The sequence below is a fragment of the Trachinotus anak genome, unplaced genomic scaffold (genome assembly GCF_046630095.1).
Source record: "Trachinotus anak isolate AG129_WGS33_773 ecotype Australia unplaced genomic scaffold, CSIRO_AGI_Tana_v1 ptg000023l, whole genome shotgun sequence".
Classification (NCBI taxonomy): Eukaryota; Metazoa; Chordata; class Actinopteri; order Carangiformes; family Carangidae; genus Trachinotus; species Trachinotus anak.
The window spans coordinates 3,125,256-3,151,506 of record NW_027273874.1 but is presented as its reverse complement, the minus strand read 5'-3'; the positions used below and the strand labels follow the sequence as shown (position 1 = coordinate 3,151,506).

Sequence of the window (26,251 nt, the reverse complement as noted above, 5' to 3'; positions counted from 1 at the left end):
CAATACTAATACATTTGTCATAAGAAGACAGCAGACAATAATGTGGTCTGCTAGTATAGTATATCAGACAGGCATTATTACTATTATTATTACTCTTTACTATCATTACTATTAATATGGTTTTGATTCTACTTCACATAAATGACACAGTCAAGTTATATGGTTATATGGCTTTGACTGGACAAAACATTTTGTATATTTGCTTCAGGAGGGGTCACTCAGAATTCTTCTCCAGTTTCTTTTTTCAACCCAAGTTACATGTTACTGAAATAGTGCTGCGTTTTGTTTGTTTTTTTTAGTTTTATGGAAATATTTGAGCACCGATTTTATCCAGAGTGAACCATGAAGAATAACTTTTCTCCAGGACCTAGCTTAATTTGTGATGGTGAGCTTTACAGATAAATACTTTGTTGGAGTCTTGTTTTGAAAGGAGGGATCTGTCAAACAAATGCTTCCTGTTTTGACAAATTCTTTGATACAAGTCGATGGCTCATATAGTGTAAATATCTTCCCAAACTGGATAAATAATAACAATAAACTTTATTTTATAGAACATTTAACCTGTACCTACTTTCACACACAGAGCCGATGGGGCTCCAGGTCTGGTCTGGCCTGCAGGTGATGGTGCCGCTGCCTTTCACCTGCTGACCTTTGGGGCAGGTGACACGCACTGACTGACCGACAAGGAACTCCTGCTGGGATCCATTCCTGCTACCATCCCCCCTCCAGCCTGGAGGAGTGGGGCAGGACTTCGCTGTGAGGAACAGAAAAGATGGACTTACACACTGAAGAAAGACTGGATTTAATTGCTACGATCACACTCAGTTACATTACACTGAATAACATCTTCTGAACAGCATGTTTCCACTTGTTATGCTTTGCATACAGAGAGATATACTTTATGTTCCTGAATATATTTGCATTTGGGATTCAACTAACGACTTCTTTCATTATTAACTGATCTAAAGATTATTTTCTCGAGTAATTGGTTGGTTGTCTTTGTAATTATTTATTTTGTTTCTTATCTAGAGATATTTTTATGCATATGGTTTTATTCTAAGCATATTGGGCTGAATGTTGTAGTGTCTATCCTGCTGCACTATGAGCTCACTGAGATAAATTCCTAATGTTTATGATGATGTCAATGAAATTATTAACAGTTTCTCAGAGATGTATATTTTTTGATTTATGTATCACATTGTTCTCATACATTTCTCAACTTCTTTAACCACGTTTGTTTCTCAGATGACCGCACTAAGTCTTGGTTTCATTTTGACAAAAGACTCAGAAATATGAAGCAGGAGGAACTCTGACTCAATGACTCCTGTCACAGCCTCATTGTGACACAGATAATGAAACTGGGTAATGTTGCAAAGAATTTTGAGGTGGGGTGTCAGCTTGCATTGTTTGGTCTATGTGTTGCAAATGTTTGCCAAATGCATTCATTCATATCATATTTATTAAACTTCCTTGGTGTTTTGCCTGCATGTTTCCGCGTAACTGTGTGTGTTTGTATGTGTGTGTGTGTGAGGCAAAGTTTCTCACGTTCGCAGGTGGGGAAAGTAGAGCTCCAGGTGCTGCCACCCATGCACACCACCAGAGCCTCTCCTACTAGGGTGTAGCCTTTATCACACTGAAACTCCACAGCTCTCCCAGTGTTCAGGTTGTGCTCCTGCAATTTGCCATGCAGCATCTGTTTTGGGGTGTCGCAGCCTCTGACCGCTGACATGAGAAAATTATTACTCAGTTATTCATCTGTTCACCCAAACTGCTTATAGATCTGTATATGAAATGCATCAGCTTCTTCCAACAACACAGGACTTTTTCTTTTTCTGGAAATGATGTGTGGTAGCTTTTGAATCTGCAGTTCTAAACATCAGATTTCATGCAGTGGATCCAGGTAGAAGTGTCAACAAATCAACTTTTAATTCAGCCTTTACTCGCCATCCTTCTTACCTTCACATGTAGGAGCAGGCAGGCTCCATGTGCCGTTGGCCTGACATATGAGAGTCTGAGAGCCAACCAGCTGCAGCCCAGCATTACATACATAACTTGCATTGTGTAGGTAAGTGTCACCTGTCATCTGAACCAGTGCATTTTTTACCGTGGGGGCACGCCCACAGGACTGTGCTGAGGAGAACATAAACAAACATAAAATGTTTCAGGGATGTGGCAGGATTGATGAATGTGTATATAATGGAACAGGCTGTATAACATCGTGAGAATCTCTAGGTTATACTCTCAATACAAATTTATTTCATTACACTTTGCTTTAAGATTATTTTAACATTTAGTTTTCACAACTAGAATTTTAACTGAAAGTGTCCATAAACAGCAAACAGTAAAATAAGACAGTGTGCCTTAAGTGAAAATCATTTTATAAGTTCTTTTTTATAAGTTTATAAGTTTTCACACCTGTAGCTCCCTCTGCAGAGTTTACAGTCTTTGTTACCACCATTTCTGTGTTCAAAGTCTCATCTAAATTTATCATTTTCACCTTTTAATTTCTTCTTCTGCACAACTGCAGCATACATTAGGAAGGCAAATTATTTCTCACTGATGTCTGCTTTCCTTATGAAACTGGATCACATGTTCTTGTGGGTTTTCAGGGGTGCTGTAGCCAGTTTATTGTCCCCTCTATTTACTCAATCAATGTGGTGACTGTGACTGTCATGACTAAAAAAAAAAAAAAAAGAAAAAAAGTTTCCTCAATCTTAAGGTGTGTTTCCCATCTTTACTGGCAAAGAGTTTTAAGACTGGCACAGGCAACACGAGGATTAAATATTTGACGTTGTAACAGACACTTCCTGGTCTGTCTCATATGAACACAAACCTACCAACACACACTGGTTGGGTGCCACTCCATGTCCTGTCTCCCTGGCAGGTCTGGATAGAGTCTCCCTGCAACAAAGAGAACAGTATAATGCTACAAAGTACAACAGACAACCTTGACACAGAAAAGTGTGGCCTCTATAAACATAAGACAACAAAGATTGATGATTTTTTTCACTTCAAACTGAATGCAAACTCTTTTTGTGTCTACAGTGTATTTAAAGACTAAAATTAAGGAAGCTAGTGTATTAGTGTTAGTATTAGTGTATTAGTTTGTTTCAGTTTGTCAGGAATAGAGTGACTCAGCTTGCTCTGTTTGCTCCATGACAACACACTCCTATTGATTGCTTAGGAGATATCATGTGACTTTCTGTAATCTGATTCTTAGCCATTAGCTCAGTACAGACAGCCTGTGTTAAAGCACAGTGCAGGAAATGAGAGAACGTGTCTGTTTTATTACAGGAAATGTGTGGCCAAGACTGAAATTTTGAAGGCACTGTCAGATACCAATTTACATCTTTTACATTTTAATGTGACATAAATTATGAGACCTGTTTTTAAAAATGTGGCCTGATGAGCAGTACCTTCATGTTAAAGCCAGGGAGGCAGGAGTACATGACAAAGTCTCCATAGTTGTAGCTGTCCCCTTCTGTGACACCGTGAAGAAGAGGAGGGGGTTTCTCACACACCACCGGCTCACAGGTAACTGTCAAGATGCTTGGAGTCCAGCTTCCACCCAGCTTTTCACACACCACAAAAGACAGGAGAGGACAGAAGCACATTATTCATAGTTTCTTATTGATATGTTCAGTGAAAAAAAGAGAGAAATAAGCAAAGTGTTAACACTTTAGATAACCATAAGTGTTGCAAACTGTTAATGGCTACTTTTTTGGATCACATTGATGCTGCACAAAATTTTAAATACTATGGTCAAACAGTCTGTAATTGGAAACAGATTGAAACATTTCACATCCAAACTTCTAAACTAAAGCAGAGTTTCTTTGTCAGAAAAGCTAAATTACTTAAGAAAGCAGGTCAGAACATCTTTGCATATCGTGAACAAAAACATCTTGCTCCGTGGTTAACCATTATTTAACCACATAAAGATTAATAATCTAAAAGACTTGGGCAAATCATTCACCAACATGTTTCTTACCTGACATTCAGAAAGTGCTGACCCCTGCAGGTAGAAGCCAGGAGGGCAGGAGAGGGTGATGGTGTCCCCCACAGGAGTGAGCTCCTTCCCAGTGATTACCAGGTGGGGGATGGAGAAGTTGGTGGGTAGTGGGCAGGGGGTGGGGCGGCACCGAATGCTGTGTTTGGACCATGTGCTATCACTCTGGCAGGAGAGAGAATCTGTCTGTGTAGCTAGTTCATACCCTTCCTCACACCTGGAGAACAAGGGGGAAACATATGACAAGGAAGAAAGCAAATGAAGGGAGAATATATAAGAAAAACAGATTCAGGAGAACTTTATTGTCCACCACAAAGTGATTAGTCTTTGATGTGGTTCTTATATAAGTAAAAAAACATACAAAGTGCAAACCACTGTATACTTATAGCAGAAATGATTTTTACAGGGAAATAAGGGCTATCAGACATACAATTTTCTAGAAAACATGGTGGAGATCAGATGATACACGGGAAGTTTATAGGTGATGTCACTGGTCTAGTTTCACCTGATCACATACACTTACTGGGATTTGTTTATTGCAAAGACAATTGGCAAAGAAAAATGTCTGTGTAATTAAATCAACACTGCAAAAGACAATGTGGCAGCTAATGTCTATCAGAAACACTAGAAAGATAAGATTTCAGCACAAATTAAAGGAATCATTACCTGTATGTGATTTGGTGTGGGAAGGTGAAGGTGTCTTCCACCACCTGAGCGTGGGCTACAGCTGGAGGTTTTCCACAACTCACAGGCTCACAGCTGATCCTGGGCTCCCCCCATCTACCGTCTCTTCCACAGGAGAGGTGTGGGTACCCCCTTGGCTGATAGCCAGGCCGACACCTGTATATAACTGTGTCTGGGAAGGTGGCACTGCCGCCCTGCAAGACAGCGTTACGAACTGTGGGCGGAGCGACACTGCACCTTCCCCGGCCACACACAGGCACCCCAGGGCTCCACACCCCTCCCTTCTCACACACTGCCTGAGAAGGACCCAACAGCTTGTAGCCGTCATCACACTGGAAATGCACACGGTCCCCGCAGGCGCGGTCACGCCCAAGAACCACCCCGAATTTCACCACAGGGAGGCCACAGACGCAGGGCCGGCACTGAGGCACGGTGCCCACCCAGAAGCCTTGAGCAGAGCATCGCAGGAAGGGATCCCCGACTACCTCATAGCCATCGAAGCAGACGTACTCCACCACGTCGTCGTAGTTAAAGCTGGAGCCATTCAGGAAGCCGTGGCTGATGTCCTCAGGTGGATCACAGCTGATGATATCACAGTGAGGTGCTGGTTTGTCCCAGAGTCCATCTGACTGACAAACACGTGTGGAGTCTCCGTTAAGTGTGTATCCTTCATCACATTCATACTTTACCTTGCTGTTGAAGCCAAACTCTGATCCCAGCACACGCCCATTGGGTATTGGTGAGGGTTTCCCACAGCGGGCAGGCACACAGGTGGGAGACTCGTGGCTCCAGGTGCCATCAGACTGGCAAATGCTGACAGATTTCCCTTGTAAGAGGAAACCAGGCTGGCAGCTCAGTTCTATCTCATTATTATAAGTGTACTCCTCTCCTTTGACAGTTATATCACTGGGGACTTTAGGAGGACCACAAGACAGTGGCTCACAGAGCGGCTTCTGCCCATTCCACTTTCCATCTGCCTTGCAAGCGATAGTGTCACTACCTCTGAGGACAAATCCAGGACTACACTCATAGTGAAGAACCTCAGGATACACAAAAGCACCTCCATGAGCTGTGCCATTAGCGATACCGCCTGGATCACCACAGGAAACAGGCTGACAAATGGGGGCATCATTAGTCCACAATCGACCTGACACACACTGCCTCACAGGCTCGCCCTCTAGCTCATATCCTTCCTCACAAGTATACTTGACTGTACTGCCGAGGGCGGTGTCTGTCACATTCAACCAGCCGTGTTCTGGACTAGGTGGTGTTTCACACTCTGCCGGGGCACAAGACGGGGCAGTCCCATTCCAGCCTCCGTCCTCCTGACAGACCAACCTAGTGGGGCTTGTGAGGACATAACCTTTGAGGCAACGGTATTCAATAAATGTCCCATGAAGGAAGCTCAAGTCTTTAGGTGAGGCTAATGTTCCAGTGTCTTTAGAAGTCTGCTCTGTCACCCTAACATACTCCCCAAAGTCAATGTGAGGAGGCAGGCCACAGTCCGACGGCACGCAGATGGGAACAGAACTTGACCAGCCGAACTCCTCACAGGTCAGATGGTCCTGACCTACTAGCTGGAAGCCAGGAAAACAGCTGTAGAAAATAGTGACACCAAAACTGTGATCCTGACCCTCTACAAAACCATTTTCAATGGGTTGAGGCGGGGTGCAAGATATTTGCACACAAGCCGGTGGCTGAACGTCCCATTCCCCACTGGCCAGGCACTTGAGAGTCTCTGGACCTTGGAGGCGGTAACCACGACGGCAGGAGTAGGTGATACTGTGACCAAACTGGAGTTTTGTGTAAACCACTTTTCCATTGACTATCTGTTTAGGGATGGAACATTCAATTGGGCGGCAAGAAGGGACCCCTCCAATCCAAAGTCCCTTCTCTCCACAGAGGACAGTGGAGTTGCCAACTAAGTTATATCCAGTCCTACAACTGTACAGTGCTTTGCTGAGGTACATCAGACCCTGGACGTCAACTATACCATTAGAAACCTCGACAGGCTGAGGGCATTCAACTGGGATGCACTCTGGGTAAGGATAGCCCCACTGCCCGCTGGCTAGACAGGACACAGAGTCCTCTTTTCTTAAAGTGAAGCCCTCTATGCATGTGTAGGTCACAGATGAGCCGAAAGGGAACGGGGGAGAGGACAGGGAAGGACTGCTGAATGTCACTTCAGGAAGTTGGCCGCAAAACACCTGCTTACACAGCGGGAAGGTGTCGTTCCACTCCTGAGATGGGGTGCAACGGAGAAACCGAGCACCCTCAAGGACATAGCCGTCCTCACAGGATAATTCCACTGTTCCAGATTCAGAGTCCAGGCCCTTCAAGACCAGGTGGTTCTCCTCCAGCGGCGGCTCGGGACACTGCACTGGTGAGCAGCGTGGATGCCTCGTCTTATCCCACCGTCCATACTTCAAACAGGTCCAGACTGCATCCCCAGCCAGCTCGTAGCCCTCATCACAGACATACTCCACTTTTTGGCCTACCTGGAACTCAGAGCCCCTGTAATGTCCATGGACAATGTTGGGAGGAGGGTCACAGGTCAAAAGGACACAGGTGGGAGGGTCGTTGTTGGACCACTGGCGGTTGGCTTGGCAAACCCTATCTGGACGACCAACCAGTCTGAAGCCTGCATTACAGACATATGTCACCTTGCTGTTGAAGGTGTATCGAAGTCTGGCCTGTAGGGGGATAAACAGAGGGGTTATATCATTGAAACATATTGTATTTATAGTTTATCAACAGTTATTGATTTCCAGAGGAATTTCCTTGAAAGAAAAACTCTATATATCTATATATGTAATAGTTTATTTACCACTAGAAAATTATTTCTCCATGTATGATGAAAAATAGTATGTTGAACTGCAGACAAAATGCACATTTCTGCTGATCTGCTGTACCCTGACTGAAAAGTCTCTCTTGGTTATGCTCACTTAGCATTTCATCAGAATTCATCAATATAAAGTCAGGAAATTTTTGTATCATTATAAAGTAAGGCAGTGTAATATGGTTACCAAATATCACAACATGAATGGGATTTTTTGTGATAGCAGTATTTATCTCCATCTCTATGCAAAATCAGGCATTAAAATAACTAGAATTATTACATCTGGCAAAACTCCACACATGTATAATTAAACTATTTATATTTTGTTTTCCAAAAAACAGTTTTGTAAATTTGTAAAAAGATAATATGGATGTGATTTTATCATCACAATACAATGATAATTAAAGTTGATTAATGATAATATTGATTTAACACCCATCCCTAGTGAACATGGATGGACTGGTGGTATCTCTGTAAGGGCAAGGATGCTTTATTCCCCTTTTGTTTTGTTGTTAATCTTTAATGTATATGGTGCGTATTAATTCTGGTGGTTGTGGCTAACCTGGAAGTGTCCATTCCTGAGTGAAGGAGGGGAGGAGCAGGACACAGGTACACAGGTAGGCAGAGCTCCTCCCCATTCTCCGTTGGCCTTGCAGGTCCTCCTCTTCTCCCCTCGGATCAGGAAGCCTTTATCGCAGCCGTACGCCACCACAGCTCCAAAACTGTAGTTTGTTGCAATCACATAGCCCCGATCAATGCTCACAGGCTTGGAGCACCTCACCGGCACGCAGCCGATATCATACGGCGAAGGCACCCACTCTCCTCCCATCAGACATCTCAATGTAGCTGTGGTGTTGAGCACGAAGCCCTCTTCACATTTATAGCTCACTTCAGTGTTGCTGGCATATTTAGGTTTGTTGACTGAATCTAAAATTGCATGGGGTAGTTCAGGCGGGCGTAGGCAGAAGTTTGCGATGCAGCGAGGGGCCTCCATGCCATCAGGAGGCGCCCACACACCCTGAGCATTACACACCATCTTAGAGTTATTGCTGGCAGTGTATCCGTCAGTGCAGTAGTAGTTAGCAGTGTCTCCAAACAGCTGGTGACTCTCATAGGGCTCTGCGTGATCGATGGCGGGTGGGGGACCACAGGAGCGAGGAACACACTGGGCAGAGCTGTCACTCCATTGGCCACTGGGCAGACATTCTCTGGTCTCTGGACCAATCAGAGTGTAGCTGCAGACGGAGGAGAGCAAAAGAGATTAGCAGACGGCAAAAGAAGTGGCAGCCAAACATAACAGGATATCAGACAGTACTAATATTCCAGAAACTAATGTAAATCAATAAGTTTGATTGGCCAGTGTCACATGTCCAAACATGCTGATTGTTCCTGGTCAACTGTGCTCTACAGTAATTGTTTACAATAACGTGCATGGAGGAGTCATCAAATCTACCCTCTTTGTTTTTTATTCTTATTTATTTCCTCTAATAATAGTACAGCAAACATGCATTAAAAACAACCACCAAAAATTTTTATCTAAAAGAATTATATTTAAAGATTGTATCACTGTCACACCCACAATGGCACAGTGAAGATAGTTAAGTGAAGTTGAATGCAGAGGACAAATATCTCCATAGGCATCCAAAGAACATACACTAATTCCATAGTTTCAACATGTTAACACTTTTAATTGACACAATAACTGAGTAGACTTCAACCACATTTACCCTTCTTTGCAGACATAGTGCACCTTGTTTCCCAGTTCAAAGTTCTCTCCTACAGTCACAGCGTCTCTCAGGGCCGGAGGCTCACTGCACAGGACGCTCACACAGCGTGGGACAGGCCTGCTCCACTCTCCTGTTGCTTCACAAACAACTTCCATGGAACCCTGTGGTCTTCGCACCAACATACTACTTAGTTTACACACTCACACCAGTGCAATTATACAGTCACTGAGATTTATAGATGATGACTTGTGAAAACAAATAAATGAATCAAAAGTGATGACAGCTCGCAGAGTTCATCATGTTGCTGCGGGTTGCAGCATCTTTGTGCTGACATGAATCAGATTTCACTTGAACTTTAAACCTGCTTTATTAACTAACAAGTTGTACAGATGAAATGATCTTTTATTTATCCAATGAAGCTATCATCTTCAGAATTGACAGTGAACAGTGCAGCTGAGGGTAATTTGTCCATACCTGTATCCCTCAGCGCAGGTGTATGTGACAGTGGACAGGTATGTGTTTGTGTCAAAGTTGTAGTCAGCGTTCCCAATAGTTGGAGGCCTCCCACAGGTCACAGGGTGACAGACAGGTGGTGTCCCGCTCCATCGTAGACTAGTGAGACACTGGAACTCGTACGGGATCTGAGGCAGGAAGCCGTTCTTGCAGCTGTCAGGGGTCAGATACAGGTGTTAACAGGAAACTGCTAGTTTGTAATGATGTGAACTTGCTCATTTTAATAGCTGTAAGAGCCAATGTTTTTATTTCCTACCGTCAACATGACAAAATGGTGTTGTGGGGGATGCAAATGATACCTGAAAGTCACCTTGCTTCCATAGGTGAAGTTGTTTCCCGTCATTATGGAGTTCTCTGGAACAGTGGGTGTTGGGCAGGAGAGGGCTATAAACAACATAAACAAGATGATTAGTATCTGCTGTTTTCTAAACCAACTAAATGCCAGTGTAGCTGCCTTTACCTTCATACTAATGAACCTCAATACACATTTGTATGAAGAGACAAGTTTCCAGATGCCTGAGAGTGTTATTGATGAAATGTAAATTAGATTTTGGCAAAGACAATGGCCCATTACATTTTACACTGATAGGATAAAGGAGGAAAACAGGAAGAGTATATAAACGGACAGAGGCTAAAAAGCGGCATTTGTCAATGAAGGGGAGAATGAATTAAAGGTGTGCTTTACTCATTTAGTATTGCACTTACATTAAATTGAGGGACTTACAAGTGACAGATTAAAGAAGGTCAAGCCAAAATCAAAACAGCAGAGGCTGCCATATCCTGACTTGATGACATCATCTGGCTTATTTTTTCCCACACATACGAAAACTCCCCTCTGAGGCATGTGTGAAATGATACAAATTAAGCTTTTGCAAAAGGTCAATAAGGAAGGCCAATTCCCTCAAGTTCTGCTTTTACCTCACTGGGTGAATGACTAATATTTCCTGCTTTTCTATATTCTCCATAACTTCTGCTTTCCCATGCTCTCAAAATCCCTACATTCACAATTTAAACGTCGCCATGATTGACCTGTGATCTTTTCTACCTTGTGCCTTGAGCCAATCAGTTGTCACTGCATGTATGTCATTATTTCTGTTAGACCTACTATTGCACAACACACCTCCTCGCCATCCAGGTGTGACCTCCAGGATGTCCAGGGACACTCAGCTGAAAGTTTTCATCATGAACCTATTGGCTCATCTCCAGGGGATCTTCATTTGAGCCAACGCTTACTGAAGATGCTTCACATCATCAGAGTCTAATCGCGTAAAAAACCTTTTCTCTGTGGCTACCTCAATAAATATGATCCGATCCGATCTTCACAACCTGAACAGTACAGTACTACTGATCTTCATGTGTAAAACAGGTGAATGACTGCCGCTGAAAGTATTTATCCTGATTGAACTTCTCCCGGTTCCTCGTCCACACACGATATTGCAAAAACCTCAATCCCTTAGTTTGCCCTCTAAGGCTTAACATAAATTATTTAACTTCTGTTAACGCTGCCTGTATCACACAGGAAAAAAGCAAAAAGATTTTAACCTCTTTGATTTTGGAGTGAAACATCGTGCAGTTCACATACAGAGTTTGACAACCACTTTGCTCTTTCGCTATGAGGAAGAATGTGGCTTAGAGCCAAGATGCAGATGCACAACCCGCTGCACAATGGAGGACAAAAAGACAGCTGCATATATAATCACCCCTTCACAGCACTGAGGGTGAGGCACATCGTATGAGTGATTGTGAAAAAAGTGTACATGCATGTGTATCTGTGTCTGTATATGTCAGTACTATTTGCTTGAGTGTGTATGCATACACACTATGTGTCTGTGCTTGTGTGTTTCAGTGTTCAGTGTATCAGTACATCTGCTATCTGCATAATAACAAAAGATGTGTATTATTCAGGTCCTGTTGCTGAATGCTTTGTTATCATACAGAATAAAGAGCAGTTTAATGGCTATAATAGCAATGTATCTCATTCCACTTAATGGCGAAAAGTGTTTTAGTGTAAACATACGTTTGTGTGTCTCAAGTTATCCAATATGAAACTGCAAAACTATTGTGAGTGAGCAAAACTGTGTTTTTCTGTGTTGAATGCTTGAAGTGAAAAAAATAACAAAGCCGTGTATGACAGAAAATACCAAACTTGGAAATGTGTCCTTCTTACATCCTTTTGTGGTCACAACAACAAATTGCCTAGAAATGTGACTAGATTTTACAAGTATTGCACATTTGTGGAAACAGGGCTGTCCACATCACCACTTAAGCCACCAGGATGTCTGTAACATCTGAAGAATGAAATAAAAGTCAAATTCTTATAAAACCTCGGACATGATACTTGGAAAAAGTTATGTCACAGAGACTCTGCCCGATAAAACACAGTATGCAGATATTTTTAAAGGTCTCTCATTTCCCTTAGCAGCTGGGAGTGGTTTCTAGAAAATGTGACTCAAACATTAATTAGTGCATTTGTAAGGGACTATTCCACTTAAGGGAAACAAATATGAGTCATTTAAAATGTGGGAAAAAAGTGGGACTTCATGACACAACCACTCGACCTCTCACCTCTGCAGTACGGGACAGGATCATCCCACTTTCCTGTCCCCAGGCAATAGAGTCGAGACGAGCCGATCAGCTCATAGCCGTCGTCGCAGCCAAACACAACCTCACTGCCCATCAGAAAGTTGCTGCCACTTCTGTGACCGAACTCTGGAGACCCAGGGTTCTCACACTTCACTGGCTCTGGGAACACACACACATACACCCACACAGAATGGCTTTGTTTTAATCAATATTTGTTCTTTTTGTTATTTCCATTACAGACTTTCATTTATAATTATTCACTTTGTGAAAAGTGCTCTATAAGCATTATTATATGGACAGCAAAAAAAATCTATGTCTATTTTAAAATGCTTGAAAGGTGTCCTACCTGTGCAGTTTTTACCGTCTCCGCTGTATGGGTGAGTACAGGTGCAGGTGTAGGAGCCGTCTGTGTTTTGACAGCTGGCGTGATCATCACAGTCAGATCCCAGAGCGCACTCATCCACATCTGAGCACAGAGACAAAGGCACAGACAGAAATGCATAACAGATATTTTTCCGAGAGGACTTGTATTTTCTACATTTATAACACTGAAATGAAAATAGATATACAGTCTGATGTAATCCAGTACCGAGACAGGCCGGTGGATTTCCTCCCCACTTGCCGCTGTTGGTGCAGTGCACCTTGGCGTCTCCCAGCAGGTAAAAGCCAGCATTACACTGATAGACCACAGAGCTCCCAGCATGAAAGTCTGCCCCCTGAAACAAGCCGTTCTCCAGGGGGTGAGGAGAGCCACAGGACACACCTGTCACACGCACACACACACACAGAGGAAAGTTGTCAGGATCACACTCCTCAAGGCTTAATAACCTATAGCTGTATTATTCATTTCATATGTAAAACGGAAAAATAACAGATATCCACGTGAAGGTGAAAATACTGCATTGATGTTTATTCATTTCATATCATTTATAATGCGGACAGCAGAACTTTTATTTAATTAGAGGAATTTTGGCTTTTAATTTGCCAGTGTTTATAACATTTGGTAAATAGCTGCATGAATGAATGAATGAATAAATGAACTGTGTTTTCTCAAACTAAAATGACCACTTAGGATTTGTGTATGAAAGCCTGAAAAGGCTATTTAGGCTAATATTTCTGTATAAAGTCTGAAACTCTTGAATTAGTTTCCATAACTTTTCACACAGAAACTGACAAATACATTTGTGTTTACACAAGTTACTGTATTTATGTATAGATTAAGATCAAAATAATTTCCATAGGGAAATCTATAGACAAATTTGACAATGAGTGGAGATAAATGTCACACTGTGTTCATCCAGTCCAAATGGAGATTATACACAATTATAACAGTTAGCAATGAAAACTAGATTTACTACATTTACTTTAAAAATCCCTTGTCCCAGATGACCGAGGTTCAAATCAGCCATAAATCTGATTATTTGGAATTCATGATACAGATCAGAGTTCACGTCTGTGTCTTACGTTCACAGCTGGGCAGGGGATGGCTCCACTCTCCTTTATTCTGGCACTGCAGCACCGGCTCCCCCACCAGGTAGAAACCAGGATCGCAGGACAGCTGGACCTGAGCCCCGGGGCTCACCTCCACCGTGGAGGCGTGCAGGTGGGGCACTGCGTTCTCCAGTTTGGGGCAGTCTGGAGAAACAGGTATAGTGGAGTTAGAGCCACTGTGACTTTACTTGCACACATCAGGGCAAGTTTAAAGAGCCACTGTTCGTGTCAAGGAGCTGCATACAGCACATTGTTCTCATATGTAATTAACAACTGCACTGCAAATGTAATCAATGACTTTATTTAAAAAACAAAATTCATCATTCATTTTATTACTGACATTTGTATAGATTTCTTACCAGCACAGAAAATGCTGTTGAGGTTTACTTTGACTCGGCCCACCACCCCGTTGAGGAAGTCTGGCCAGGCGAGGACGTTCCCTCTGTGGGTCACATGAGAAGCTGGGCAGCTGCTGGCCAGGACCTTGATCTATAGTATCAAGTACAACATATTAAATAATTATATCAAAATTTGCATACATGTTGATTAAAAATGCCGTAAATGAATTGAGCTAATTCTAAATCTTGCTTAAAAGGTAAAGGTAAAGCAGTGGATATCTTATGTTTACCTGCTGTTGTGTGAGAACACGATCCCAGATGTTGAGTTGACTGATGGATCCAACAAAGGATTCCACGGGGTTGAAGCCCTCACCCCTCTGGTCCTGGTCCTGACCTAATACCAGGGCCCCACCACCTACAAGACACGAGGAAAAGCACCGAGATTAACTACCACTCACTGAGAAAGTGTACCCCCTGTCTACTGGGATACTGGTTTTATAAAAGATAGTATGAGAATGAAAACATTTATCATGGCAGAATATGAACCAGGTCGAGGATAGCACTACACCTGGGATAGTGGTGCCGACTGACAGGCCTTTGCCTCCGTCTGAGGGCTTCCCATTGATGTAGATTCTCCAGTCACCATCCCAGCTCCTCCAGGACACCCCAATGTGGTACCAGTGACCCGTGTTGACTGCAGGACAGTCAGTGATCCGCTCCTTGCCGTTCACATACAGCACCCACCTGTAGGGAGGGGGAACAATGGGAAGAAGGACAAAACGGTGGAGAGGATTCAATGCAAAAGAAAGGAGGGGCTAGAAGAGGGAAAATTTAAAGTACAAGGAAATGCACAAAGAAAAGGGTTTTAGAGATCATATTTAAAAATCCTACAGCATGCATTCTGTTAAACATGAACCATATGAAACACTACTGGGTATATGCATTTACATTCTCTTAACTCTTGGTAAATCACTGACCCATTGTAGTCTATGAGCAGGAAAGCGTTGTCGCTGCCCTCCACAGCGTAGGAGACAGGTGTGCCATAATTAGTGGTGTCTGATGACCTCATCCAGAAGGTACAGGTGATCTCTGTCAGTGCTGGCATCACTCCGTCCATCATCACATAACCGTGGATACCCGACACCTCAAAGTCCAGGTTGAAAGCAGAGGACATCTCTGATAGGACAGACCAGAAAAGAATTTAAACAATGAATTAAAAGAACAGTTATTTTTTCAAGAATCAAGTTACTGCAGATTCCATCTATCTTAACTTGTTCTCTTACTAATTAGATATTCCTCTAGCTCCTAACTCTTCTTGTTTGCATTTAAAATCATTTATTATTCACCTTAAAAAGATGAAGCATCATCTATTAGCATTTCCCAGGTGTCTCAAGACAACTAACAGGAAGAAAGCAGGAGAAACTTTTTCTAGCACACAATTTTATTTTTCAGGCTTTTCTCTGAATTTTGCTTCTATGTTTGTGTGAAATACTGAAAGTTTTACCTCTTCTGGAGGCTAAAAATATTCAATTGATACAGTTTAAGAAGGAGAAATCCTTTGTTGGTTGACTTACCCCCCCTTGTGACAAGGGGTAGAAATTGCTTCATTTGAATGGGCCACATGTGGAAAAGGTTGTACTCCATGTTATTGTATAAAATATTGTGTAAAATGTATATAAATATTTTAACATTGTTTCACGAGACGTTTCTCTTTTGATTTACAGCTCCTACTTCTGCTGTGTTGTTGCAAACAACATGTTTTGTTAATACAACGCAACCCTTGAAAAATAATTAGGTAAATACTAAATATTAGAGTTTCCATGGTGATGTGTCATCTGTCCTATAGTACCTGTCTCACACCTGGTTCCGTTGAACCCAGGGAGGCAGCGGCAGGTGTAGGACCCCAGACCGTCCAGGCAGCTGGCTCCATTCACACAGGGGTTAGGGTCGCACTCATCCACGTCCACCTCGCACAGCCGGCCGCGGTAGCCCTCCACACACTGACACCTGGAGAGGAGAGGTGGTATCTTACCACAGTCACGCATCATGAAGCACACTGACTGTGGGCATCGCAGGACCTGTGCAATGTGCTGAAACTGTCATGGTCACTAAATGGTACTGAATGGATTGATCACATTTAAGCTGAAATACTTATGAGTAGAGTGCATTTTGTTGTAATATAAAGCAGTTTTCCTCAATGTTTTTATGCATTTATCATTCAAAAAGCACAGTTTCTACAAAATCGATTTTCTCTTCCTTGTTCCTATGTCACATTTTGAATTCAGCTAAAAACTTCACAGGAGAAACAAGATCCTAACACAGTACACATCAGGTAGTGCAACTTTAGAGACTGGAGGCTGGAGGACCATTTATTTTAAGCTGCAGCTCACGTGCATTAAAATCACAGTTTAGACATAACATTACATTATATTTTTTGATAACAGAGGGATATTGGGATTTTTATTACCTGAAATTGTTTACAGCATCCAGACAGGAGCCTCCATTCAGACAGGGGGCGCTGTAACATTCATCAATGTTGACCTCACAGCTATCCCCTGAGAAACCAGCAGCACAGTTACAGGTGTAACCACCTGACAAGTCCTCACACACGCCTCCATTCAGACAGGGGGTGGAAAGACACTCGTCTATTTCCAGCTCACAACGGGATCCTGTGGTAATGTGAAAAAGACAAGATACAGTATGTTGTTTATGCAGTTCTACAGGCAATTGTCCAACTGAATAATCCACATGAATGATTATCTAAAGTTGCAATACACTTCAGCTGTTGCCCTGACTGGCAGAAGACAATGTCAACTATCAAACTGATAACCAGAATAAAAATGTAACACAGGCTTATTATCCAACCTGTGAAGCCGCTGGCACAACTGCAGGTGAACTTGTTGACCTCGTCCACACACACACCTTCATTCAGACAGGGGGAGGACATACACTCGTTCACCTCTGCCTCACACAGAGACCCTGAGACAAAGGTCAGAGTCAAAATCAGACAGAAAATAAGCACAAAGGTAGGACACTGTATGTGGTTAAGTACAAGACAACATACATTACACGTATCCTGTAAATGTTATGAATGTTTGTGGTGTATCATGGAGCAGAAAGCTCTCAAAACAGTGTTATTTTTTCCTACTATTCTTTATTTTCTATTTCTATATTTCTTGGTTTCATGTTTTGTTATTGTTGTTCAGGTAAAGTGAAATAAGCCTGGCTTTTTACGCCAACATAATGTGGGAATATTACCTGTAATTTCCATTCATTTTGAGCCCAGATCCACCAAGACCTGGAAATTTTCATGCTGATTTTCCATGATTTTCTACTGTACGGCCTTTAATACCCTAAACCTTTATATGTGCATTAACAACTATGAGTTCAGCTCCCGAGAGCTCCCGTACCTAGAAATCCTGGCTTGCACTGACACTGGAAGTCTCCCATACCGTCCTTACACAGGCCTCCATTTTGGCACGGAGCAGAGTCACACTCATCTATGTCGATCTCACACTTGGCACCTGAGAGAGAAATATCAGAAAACACAACAAGGAGAAAGTGAAATATATTTTTTATAATACAGCACTTTTCTAGAAAAAGTGTCAATAAGTGCTTTACAAATCTTCAATACTGCATGAGACAAACAGATCAACTAAGATAACACACAAATCAGTGACAAATAGCTGCAAATAGTTTTCCTGATGGTGTGTCCACTGAGGGACAACAAGTTACATTAGTCCTGCCAACATTAGACAAAGACATAGAAAACATGCTGTCAGATAGATAGATAGATAGATAGATAGATAGATAGATAGATAGATAGATAGATGACTTTATTCATCCCCGAAGGGAAATTAGGTTGTTACAGCAGTCCGGTGTATTAGAATACAAAAATACAATAGAATGGAATACTGAGGTAGACAGAATAGAAATAAAAATACAGAATGTCAAGATATAAATACCATAAATAATAATATACTGTGAATATGCATATGTAAATAGAAAGTGCAAAAAGAAGGATACAAATATTGTATGATATGATATATAATATCAATACGGTTAGTAATGGTTCACGGTTGACATGCCGATCAATAGTTTTGCACGGGCTGAAAGCAGGCCAAGGCTCAGCTGCAGCAGTGGCACGATGCTCTCGGCCAAAATAAAGAGGATGAAACGCCTGGTACCTGACCGGGTAAAACTCTGACTGGTGGTTTACCTGTGAACCCGGGCATGCAGGTGCAGACGTATCCCGCCCCGACTTCCTCACAAGTTCCCTTATTCTGACAGGGATTCAGGAAGCACTCATGGAAAACCTAAAGCAAACCAGATCCTACTGTTACATACACAGCAAAACAATAGATATTCTGTTTTGTTCTAAGCTGTAATCAGTGTACAGATAATGTCAATGCCAAAATAAACATAAAGCCATTCTCCTGTATGAATATAAGGTGTGTGTTTTTATGAGCTCTATAGTTTTTATCATTTTTAACAGTGAGGGCGTAAACAAAACATAAGCAGGATAAACCTGGTAATACTAGCACTCATGTTGAAGATTTCTTAATCTACTGAATTTAGTAAAATCCTGATGAAAAGTTAATGTAAAATCAATGTAATTTAACTAAAATGATTAGAAACTCATTCAACAATAAAACAGGAGTAATAGATAAATCTGGCATTAAGAGGGACAGCTGTCATCATCATGGGATAAGTTGTGGCCATTTTCCTTTCTGCGTCTATAACAAAGGTAACAGAGGTCTCCTGTGTTGGAATTTGAACATTAAAGCTATACATGAAGGTACAATATAATTTTTTTTTACAAATAATGATAAGTTTAGACAAGATAAATACCAACCTGACTGCTCGCTTGGTAGTCTTCACTGACCTCCACCTCAGGAGCTGCAGTCACGCTCTCCTCTTTTGGGAGGAAACTGGAGCCAAAACCTGACAATGACACCCACACAAAACACAGACAATGTAAGCAAAGACAAATCGGAAAAACACAGCAAGGATCTTTCCCCTTGCTACCAGACTGGCAGACGGTTGTGATCTAACAAAGGCCTGTATTCTTATTAAAAGCTGGCAGCATCTCCGAACCACTGTTCATTCCCACACTTCAGCAGTGTTATTCATTTCCATTCTGCTGCAGAGAAATAAAAGTCATATTATTTCCTTTCCCCTCCTGATCCCAGTGCAGTAATCCCTTTTCCAATTGGACTGAGCTGTCACAACACAGATCAGACACCACACAACTGGAGAGATGGCAACGGATTTTCACTCAGACACAGAGCACTTGCATATATTTTGCTCTCTGATGACTTCACTTGGCACGTCGTGTAGAAATCCAACATAAGTCACTCTGGATGCCAAGTCAACACAGCAGTTGTTAAAATAGAACTCCCCTGTGTGAAACTCTGCACTTTGTCACAATCAGCACACGTCTGCTCATATCACAGTTTATTTAAACTGGAGCTCGGGTGGAACAAACCGTGACAGTGTAGTTTTAGTTTTCACAAACATAATTTCTCATTCGCTAACAACAACCCTAAGATAAGAGTCCCTCCTATTTCCTGGAACAAGCCAATAAATGCAACACGTACAGTGCATATTTTTTTTTAACCTATGCAAACAAGTATTTCCTATTTTATTTTTCGTAATTAATGTAGATCACTTTGTAGATTTTCAATTTGACATGAAAGGATCTTTGTCTGTTGATCAGTTTCAAAAGAGCCACATGTGATTTACTTAGTTTCAATATTGTTAAACAATAAAACATGAAAACTTCTAACAAGATTGAACACCTTTTATAGACATGATATCTTGAACTGTATTGTGGCACTTTGCACTATTTTATTACTTTCTGGGTTTTTTGAAATAACATTAATTCTGCTAAATAAGGTTGATCTTTTATAGCACTGAGGTTTTCAGTGAAGCTTTTTGGTCATTAAAGAATGTTTTAATACTATTTGGAGATCCACCTTAATTCAGTAATTATCAGGAGATTATACTTGGAGTATAAATCAACAATTTTCAGACTTCAGTGACTTTCATGTGGGTTCACATTTACAGTACACAGAGCCACAGCAGCTCTGTGAAGAGATCAACAACCAACTGATCAACATGTAATCTGAACTTAACTGTCACTACTAAATTAAGTTTAATTAACACTTCATTTGTTGCACATCACTTGAGACAAATAGCGAATAGCGAACAAGTCTCCATAACAGGGGCCTGAGACCATTACAGCTGATCAAAGTGGGCTCCAAACATTAAAACCATTATTATTTTGGCTGAAGTTGCAGGAGGACGATTGTACACACAACAGTTGTGATCAGAGGATTGATTTCTACACCACTTCGAACATAAAAACAAGGATCTTCTTGGTTCCCCACAGACAAAAAACATGATCAGATTTTGGGGAATTGCGGCTGATTATGCAGTGTTTGTATTTTTGTTGGTTTAAAGTGGGAATAAAATGGGGTTTTTTTTTTCTAAACTGGGACACTTACTAGAGCAGTGCTGTATGGTGGTTGCACCGGTAACAGTGGTGGTGCCATAAAAGGGGCAGGAGAGGCAGTAGGAGCGGCCATGTTCAGGCTGGTAGTAATCTCTGGGACAAGGGTAACAGGGAACCAGACCGGTGCGGGAGAAATGACCTGCTGAACAGGGAACTGCAGGAGAGGAGACCAGAGAGAACCAGAGGAGAGGAGGCACCATAAAAAGAAAGAAATGACATTAGTGGTTATGAAGGAGCAGGTGAAGTTCCAGCATCACCCAAAAATGGAAAAAAGGGGAAAAGCCAACATCTAGTAGCTCCAAGTCAACAAATTTAAAGGTTATAGGTTATTTTTGTATTTTTTACTCGGAAACTAAGGTAGCAAAAATATCTCTGTTTCCAGATTTATCATCCAACTTTACATGAAATTTCCAAAAAGGAGTTTGCCTTTCTGATATAACTGCACACAAATGCCAAATACTTGCTGACACATTTTTGCTTACAGTCAGGAACTGTGTTTGTTTTTGTTACCTAGCAGCATTTAGAATAATGATTAAAGCTTTTTAAAGTTAAAGTAAGCAAGTTGATAGGACATTAAGGGTGTGGGCTCTGCACTGTCAAACTGTATCACCTCCACACTCTGTTTCATCCACTGCTCCTCTGGTGACGGTGGAAGTCTCGTCAGGACATACCAGACACTCCCTGGCGCCGAAACCAGGCTGGAAGTGCCCCAGAGGACATGACTCGCAGATCTCCAGCCCATTCAGAGAGTGACTACCAGGTTTACACTGACCTGCACACACATGCAAATCACCACATCATGAGAAAGAATCAGATACAGAGAGAAGTATTCATTTATATTTGATGACGTGTATGAAACAAATGAAAATCAAGCATCAAATCAATTCTGTTCGTGAGTAAATATTACTTTATCCTGTTTGTGGTATCAAATGAGAAGGACAGTCACCCAGACAGTAAGAATAGATCAGAAGGAGTCAATGATTATATTCTTTTATGATCGAAATGTACCAGATATCATCTAATTTATTCAGTTTATCCTACGCTAAGTCTGAGGTCTGACTGTACACTTGAGCATGCAACGTACCTTTACATTCAGCCACACTGCGGGAGTGCAGGTAGGCTGTGGAGGTTCCTTCAGGACAGGACTTACACTCCAGCTTACCCTCCTGGTCCTGGTAGGATCCCAGCCAGCAGCTCTCACACTCATTATATTCCAGAGAGAAGTACGTTCCCACCGGACATTGGACTGCAAGAGCACTCACAATTAGTCATTTAATTGGAAACATAAAAAGTTTATAGCGGTGATAGATTTGATTAAAAGCCCTGTAAATTTGGTGGGTGTATCCTCCATTCAATCCCCTCCTACTCACCACACATCCTGCCTTTGAGCACTGAGCCCGGCCTGCAGAACAGAGAAGCCCTCTTGCCCTCCAGAGATTTGGGATCGGCCACAATCATCTCCGAGGACACGTGGAAACTGGACAGCGGCTGCTTGGCCAGCGTTCGTTTCAGTCGGTTGGTCAGTTGCTCCAGGGTTCGCAGGAGCCGCTTCTGATTGGCCACCTCTATTGAGTCGTTCCTCGACAGGGGCAGAGGAATGCTTGCTGGGAGAACGGACAAAGTTTAAAGAACTAACAACTGATGGAATTATACAAAAATAAAATACAATGCAATGCCATAACGAACCATCCACAATATTATTACATCAACCTGTGAAAAACAATACATACTGACATGACTTTATTGCACTATATTCGAATAGTAATAAAAACGTGGTTCTCATTACGTTAAAATTCACATTATTTGAGTTTGTTGTTTATGTTTCAACCTCAATGTGCAACCTCAATGTGCTCCTATCCAAAAAGCTTGTGGATATCAAGCGTAGCAGCTCAGCAACAAGACATCAGGATAACTTTATATTTAGAGCACTGCACATACATGTATTCCTGGTACTGCAAAGGTCCAAAGACACAAAGAGAGCCACACTGATTTTACCCGTGATGTTGAAAAAGATCTGGATCTTCTGGTCTCTGGTGGGGCCTCTGAGTTTTCGGTGCCTCTTGGTGCGGTGTTGTGCTTGCATGCTGCTGTCTTGCTGCCTGTTGGCGAGCTGCCGAGTGCCTGTGGCAAAGCCTGACTCAAAGTAGGCATAGTCCTGGGAGCCTTGAGGACTCCAGTTGTTGCCCCAACCCCCCGGTGCTGATAAATATTAGACAGAGAGAGGGAGGAAAAATGAGCTGATGAGCTGCTTCAATAAAAACACAAAGGTGGGATGTTTAGTGAGGGTGTATTTGTGCATGTAAATCTTACCAATAGAAAACCCGTTCTCGTAGTCGTAGTTATACTCCAGACAGTGACCCTGTGACATCACCTCCAGCTTGCACGTGACATCATCGCTGCTACAAATGTTTGGGAGCTGTGGAGAAGACAAGAAAAAGCAACACGCATGAGAGCTGATTTAGAGCAAATGTCTGTGTGTGTGTGTGTGTGTGTGTGTGTGTGTGTGTGTGTGTGTGTGTGTGTGTGTGTGTGTGTGTGTGTGTGTGTGTGTGTGTGTGTGTATAAAGGTTCTCACCATGCCTCTCAGTTTGTTGTTGAACTCCCCAGCAAATGATTTGACCAGGTCCACATCATCACAGCGAGACGCTTTAAACAGCATCTCAAAGGGCTTGAATCCGTTGTTTGCTATTCGGTTCACTGAGAAAGACAAAAATGATTTTTTATACAGTACTTTATTTCAAGTTGCGCCACATGTATGTTTCATTGCATTTTTTTTAAATTTAAGCCCTGTAATGAGAGAGTTCAAAATCCTAGAACTGATGTGCACATACAGGAATTCATGAATTGGGATCTACGCGCACACAGTGAGCTGTAGTGCAGTGGAGATGGCCGGTAACTAAATATTTAAAAAAGAGGTAAAAGAATACCTGTGCTGTGCTTACCTGAGCAGTCGGGTCTGTCTGGAGAGTAGGGTGGCTCCCATACACCATTGTAGGCGCAGAAGTAGCTGTGCACTGCATCCTGAGTGAAGCTGTAGCCGTCCTTACACTGAAGAGTACAGTTAACACCCTCCTCTTCTTCAGAGCAGATGAACTCTCCGTTCACTGGGACATATGGCTGGTCACAGGTTGTCCCTGGACAGACAGAGATATACTGTAACACCTCCACAGTTTGGTCATACTGAAGCACAGTATTTGTTAATATCTTCATTACACAACATGATTTAATTTAACATATTTATATACGCAAAGTAAAATATTAAGACTAATTTTACAGCATATATAACAGGATTTAGTGCATGCCATTTAAAGAGCGAGGTTGCATCTGTCAGTTCTGCACCTTGTACAGTGATGGTGAGGTTGCAGGTGCGGCTGTTTCCAGCAGCATCAGTAGCAGTGTACTGGACCAGAGTCTCTCCTACTGGGAACAGAGAGCCTGGAGTATGGCTACTGGTTACTGTGAGGCGGCCACCTGAGAGAGACACACAGGAGTAACAGATACACAGCACATTTGACACATATCAATTGTGTTATCATTTTTATTCTTCCATTATGGTGATGTGTTCAGTAACAGTCAGTTTTCTGGGAATTGAGAGCAACTAGCTGTTGGTTTCCATTACTTTTTGTACCTTCCATCATAAAATATTCTTTAACCTGTAAAGATCACACGTTATGAAATTCCTGGTGCAAATATTGTAGCACTAGACAAAGTAATTTTGTCCAGTAAAGGTCTAGGGGGACAACAGTAAAACAGTTGAAAAATAACCCTAAAATAACCAGGAAAACTCAAATTATTACCAAGAAGAAATAAGCATGATTTTCAACTGTAAATATTTGTTTTCACTCATATTTGCTTTTAGAAGAACAAAATTTTTCCAAGTGAAGTCAGAACTGTTACTCTAGTTAACCTACAGAGGGCAGTCTTGGCCTAACTCCAGGGTCCAGGACTAAATGAGTCACTCTTAGTAAACCAGAGAAGCTATGTTAAACTACGATATGTTGACATGTGAAAAGTGTGTCTGGGCGTCACATCTGCTGGTTGAAGAGGAAAATTGGAAAAAGTTTGGTTGGCTTTCAAGAAAAAAAAAAAACAAAAAAAACTGAATGCGCAGAGAGTGATGGATATTGCTTGTGGAGAGGCAGCCGTGATGAGAGGAGTGTATGACTGTATGAGTGTGTGTGTGTGTGTGTGTGTGTGTGTTCACAGGTTGTGAACAAGAGGCCGTGAAAACATCTGCACTGAGTGTGAGACACAGGCGGGATTAAAAACAAAAGGAGAAGGAGGGAAAAGTGTGCGATTGACCTTTCGCTTCCCTCAGATCCACCTCCTCCATTAATAGTAGCAACGTCGTTCCAACAGGGCTGACACACGTCTGGTCTGTTGGAGTCTGGTGTCTCCCCTCATATATAGCCTGTGTGTGTGTTTGCACGTGTGTTTATGTGTGTGTCTACCGAGTCGCGACTATATATAGCTCTGGCATCAGGGTGTGGGCCTGGAAAAACAAAACACTGACGTCGAAGCAGCGCTGTGCTGACGTCGTGCGGCCCGAAGCAGCCGCAGCAGCCTGTTATTACAGTGTATGTGTGTGAGATGAATGTGTGTGTGTGTGTTTGATAGGGGTGCACCTCTGCAGACAGGTGGGGAATGATCCCTTTGGGTCTCTGTGAGGTTGAAGCCTGTGTTTGTGCGTGGGCCCATGCCTGCCTGAGTTTGTGAACACACACATACACATATGTGGGCACTGTTAGTGTTATTTATGTGTGTGTGTATGTGGAGCTAGAGTCAGTGAATTACATGGGCCTGGTTGTGGACTGGAACCCTGTAGACGTCTGGTTTGTTGTCTGTCACCACCACAGTTGTTTTGGGTACAGCTAGAGCGCCAGGACAAAGCCAGACAGCTCTACGATATTTAGTCTATTTGGCAGAGTGGCCTTGATGCACACAGACCTCTATCGGTCTGAAATACTCAAAATCAATGCAGTGAGTGTGGCAGGGTGGCCCAGTCTAAAAAGAGAGACCAATGGGTTTTGCATGGAGTCACAACAGCTAGTGTGTGCCTATCACAGCCTTATGACGTGTCAAATTGCACTTGGATAGGATCATTATACCACTGAGTCCAAGGTGCAGTGGATAAATTAATTGTAATGTGGTTCAGATTGGGATGGTTGAATTGTGCCTCTGCATCACTGACAATTTTAAAGACAAACTCCCCACATCCCCACAAAATCCTCACCCTACGTGTCTTAATTTGATTTGATTATTCAATAAAAATACTCTTAGGTTCAAACATGAAAGACTGTGCTGCTGAAATGCCTTTGTGTGAAATGAACAGTACGAGTTGGATCACAGTGTAGCAGAGGATTGTTAGGGCTCAATGTTTCCCCTGAGGGCGTTTGTGCTTTTCACTCAATTAAATTAATCTTACAGCTGTTACTAGTTACTTAAGAAATAAATATTTTACATATAAAACATGGTTAATGAGACCAATTGACTTAAGACTTTGAAAGACACTGAACAGGGTCATTGTTCTTAATGAGAACTCAAACTGTTTAT

At 42.2% G+C, this 26,251-nt stretch overlaps 1 protein-coding gene across 7 annotated transcripts in view; it reads right to left on the bottom strand.

Annotated features, from left to right (window-relative positions):
* svep1 (sushi, von Willebrand factor type A, EGF and pentraxin domain containing 1) overlaps positions 1-26,251 on the bottom strand; it is a 96,445-nt gene that overhangs the window by 6,984 nt on the left and 63,210 nt on the right. For 6 of the 7 annotated variants that reach the window (XM_071459693.1, XM_071459694.1, XM_071459696.1 and 3 more), the window contains 34 exons: positions 24,038-24,169; positions 23,641-23,832; positions 23,274-23,395; positions 23,009-23,114; positions 22,694-22,897; positions 22,069-22,302; positions 21,783-21,944; positions 21,309-21,470; positions 20,691-20,852; positions 19,037-19,125; positions 18,401-18,497; positions 17,592-17,705; positions 17,047-17,160; positions 16,649-16,850; positions 16,031-16,188; positions 15,159-15,357; positions 14,750-14,925; positions 14,472-14,596; positions 14,203-14,332; positions 13,817-13,987; positions 12,942-13,115; positions 12,699-12,818; positions 12,335-12,511; positions 10,069-10,153; positions 9,731-9,922; positions 9,257-9,424; positions 8,092-8,764; positions 4,673-7,383; positions 3,989-4,223; positions 3,417-3,572; positions 2,838-2,901; positions 1,957-2,130; positions 1,546-1,722; positions 572-754 (listed from right to left, as the gene is read on the bottom strand). In XM_071459693.1, coding sequence (XP_071315794.1) covers positions 572-754; positions 1,546-1,722; positions 1,957-2,130; positions 2,838-2,901; positions 3,417-3,572; positions 3,989-4,223; positions 4,673-7,383; positions 8,092-8,764; positions 9,257-9,424; positions 9,731-9,922; positions 10,069-10,153; positions 12,335-12,511; positions 12,699-12,818; positions 12,942-13,115; positions 13,817-13,987; positions 14,203-14,332; positions 14,472-14,596; positions 14,750-14,925; positions 15,159-15,357; positions 16,031-16,188; positions 16,649-16,850; positions 17,047-17,160; positions 17,592-17,705; positions 18,401-18,497; positions 19,037-19,125; positions 20,691-20,852; positions 21,309-21,470; positions 21,783-21,944; positions 22,069-22,302; positions 22,694-22,897; positions 23,009-23,114; positions 23,274-23,395; positions 23,641-23,832; positions 24,038-24,169 — 8,340 coding nt within the window. Of the gene's footprint in view, positions 1-571; positions 755-1,545; positions 1,723-1,956; positions 2,131-2,837; positions 2,902-3,416; positions 3,573-3,988; positions 4,224-4,672; positions 7,384-8,091; positions 8,765-9,256; positions 9,425-9,730; positions 9,923-10,068; positions 10,154-12,334; positions 12,512-12,698; positions 12,819-12,941; positions 13,116-13,816; positions 13,988-14,202; positions 14,333-14,471; positions 14,597-14,749; positions 14,926-15,158; positions 15,358-16,030; positions 16,189-16,648; positions 16,851-17,046; positions 17,161-17,591; positions 17,706-18,400; positions 18,498-19,036; positions 19,126-20,690; positions 20,853-21,308; positions 21,471-21,782; positions 21,945-22,068; positions 22,303-22,693; positions 22,898-23,008; positions 23,115-23,273; positions 23,396-23,640; positions 23,833-24,037; positions 24,170-26,251 lie in introns of those variants that run through there. The other variant, XM_071459698.1, reaches the window with a different exon arrangement.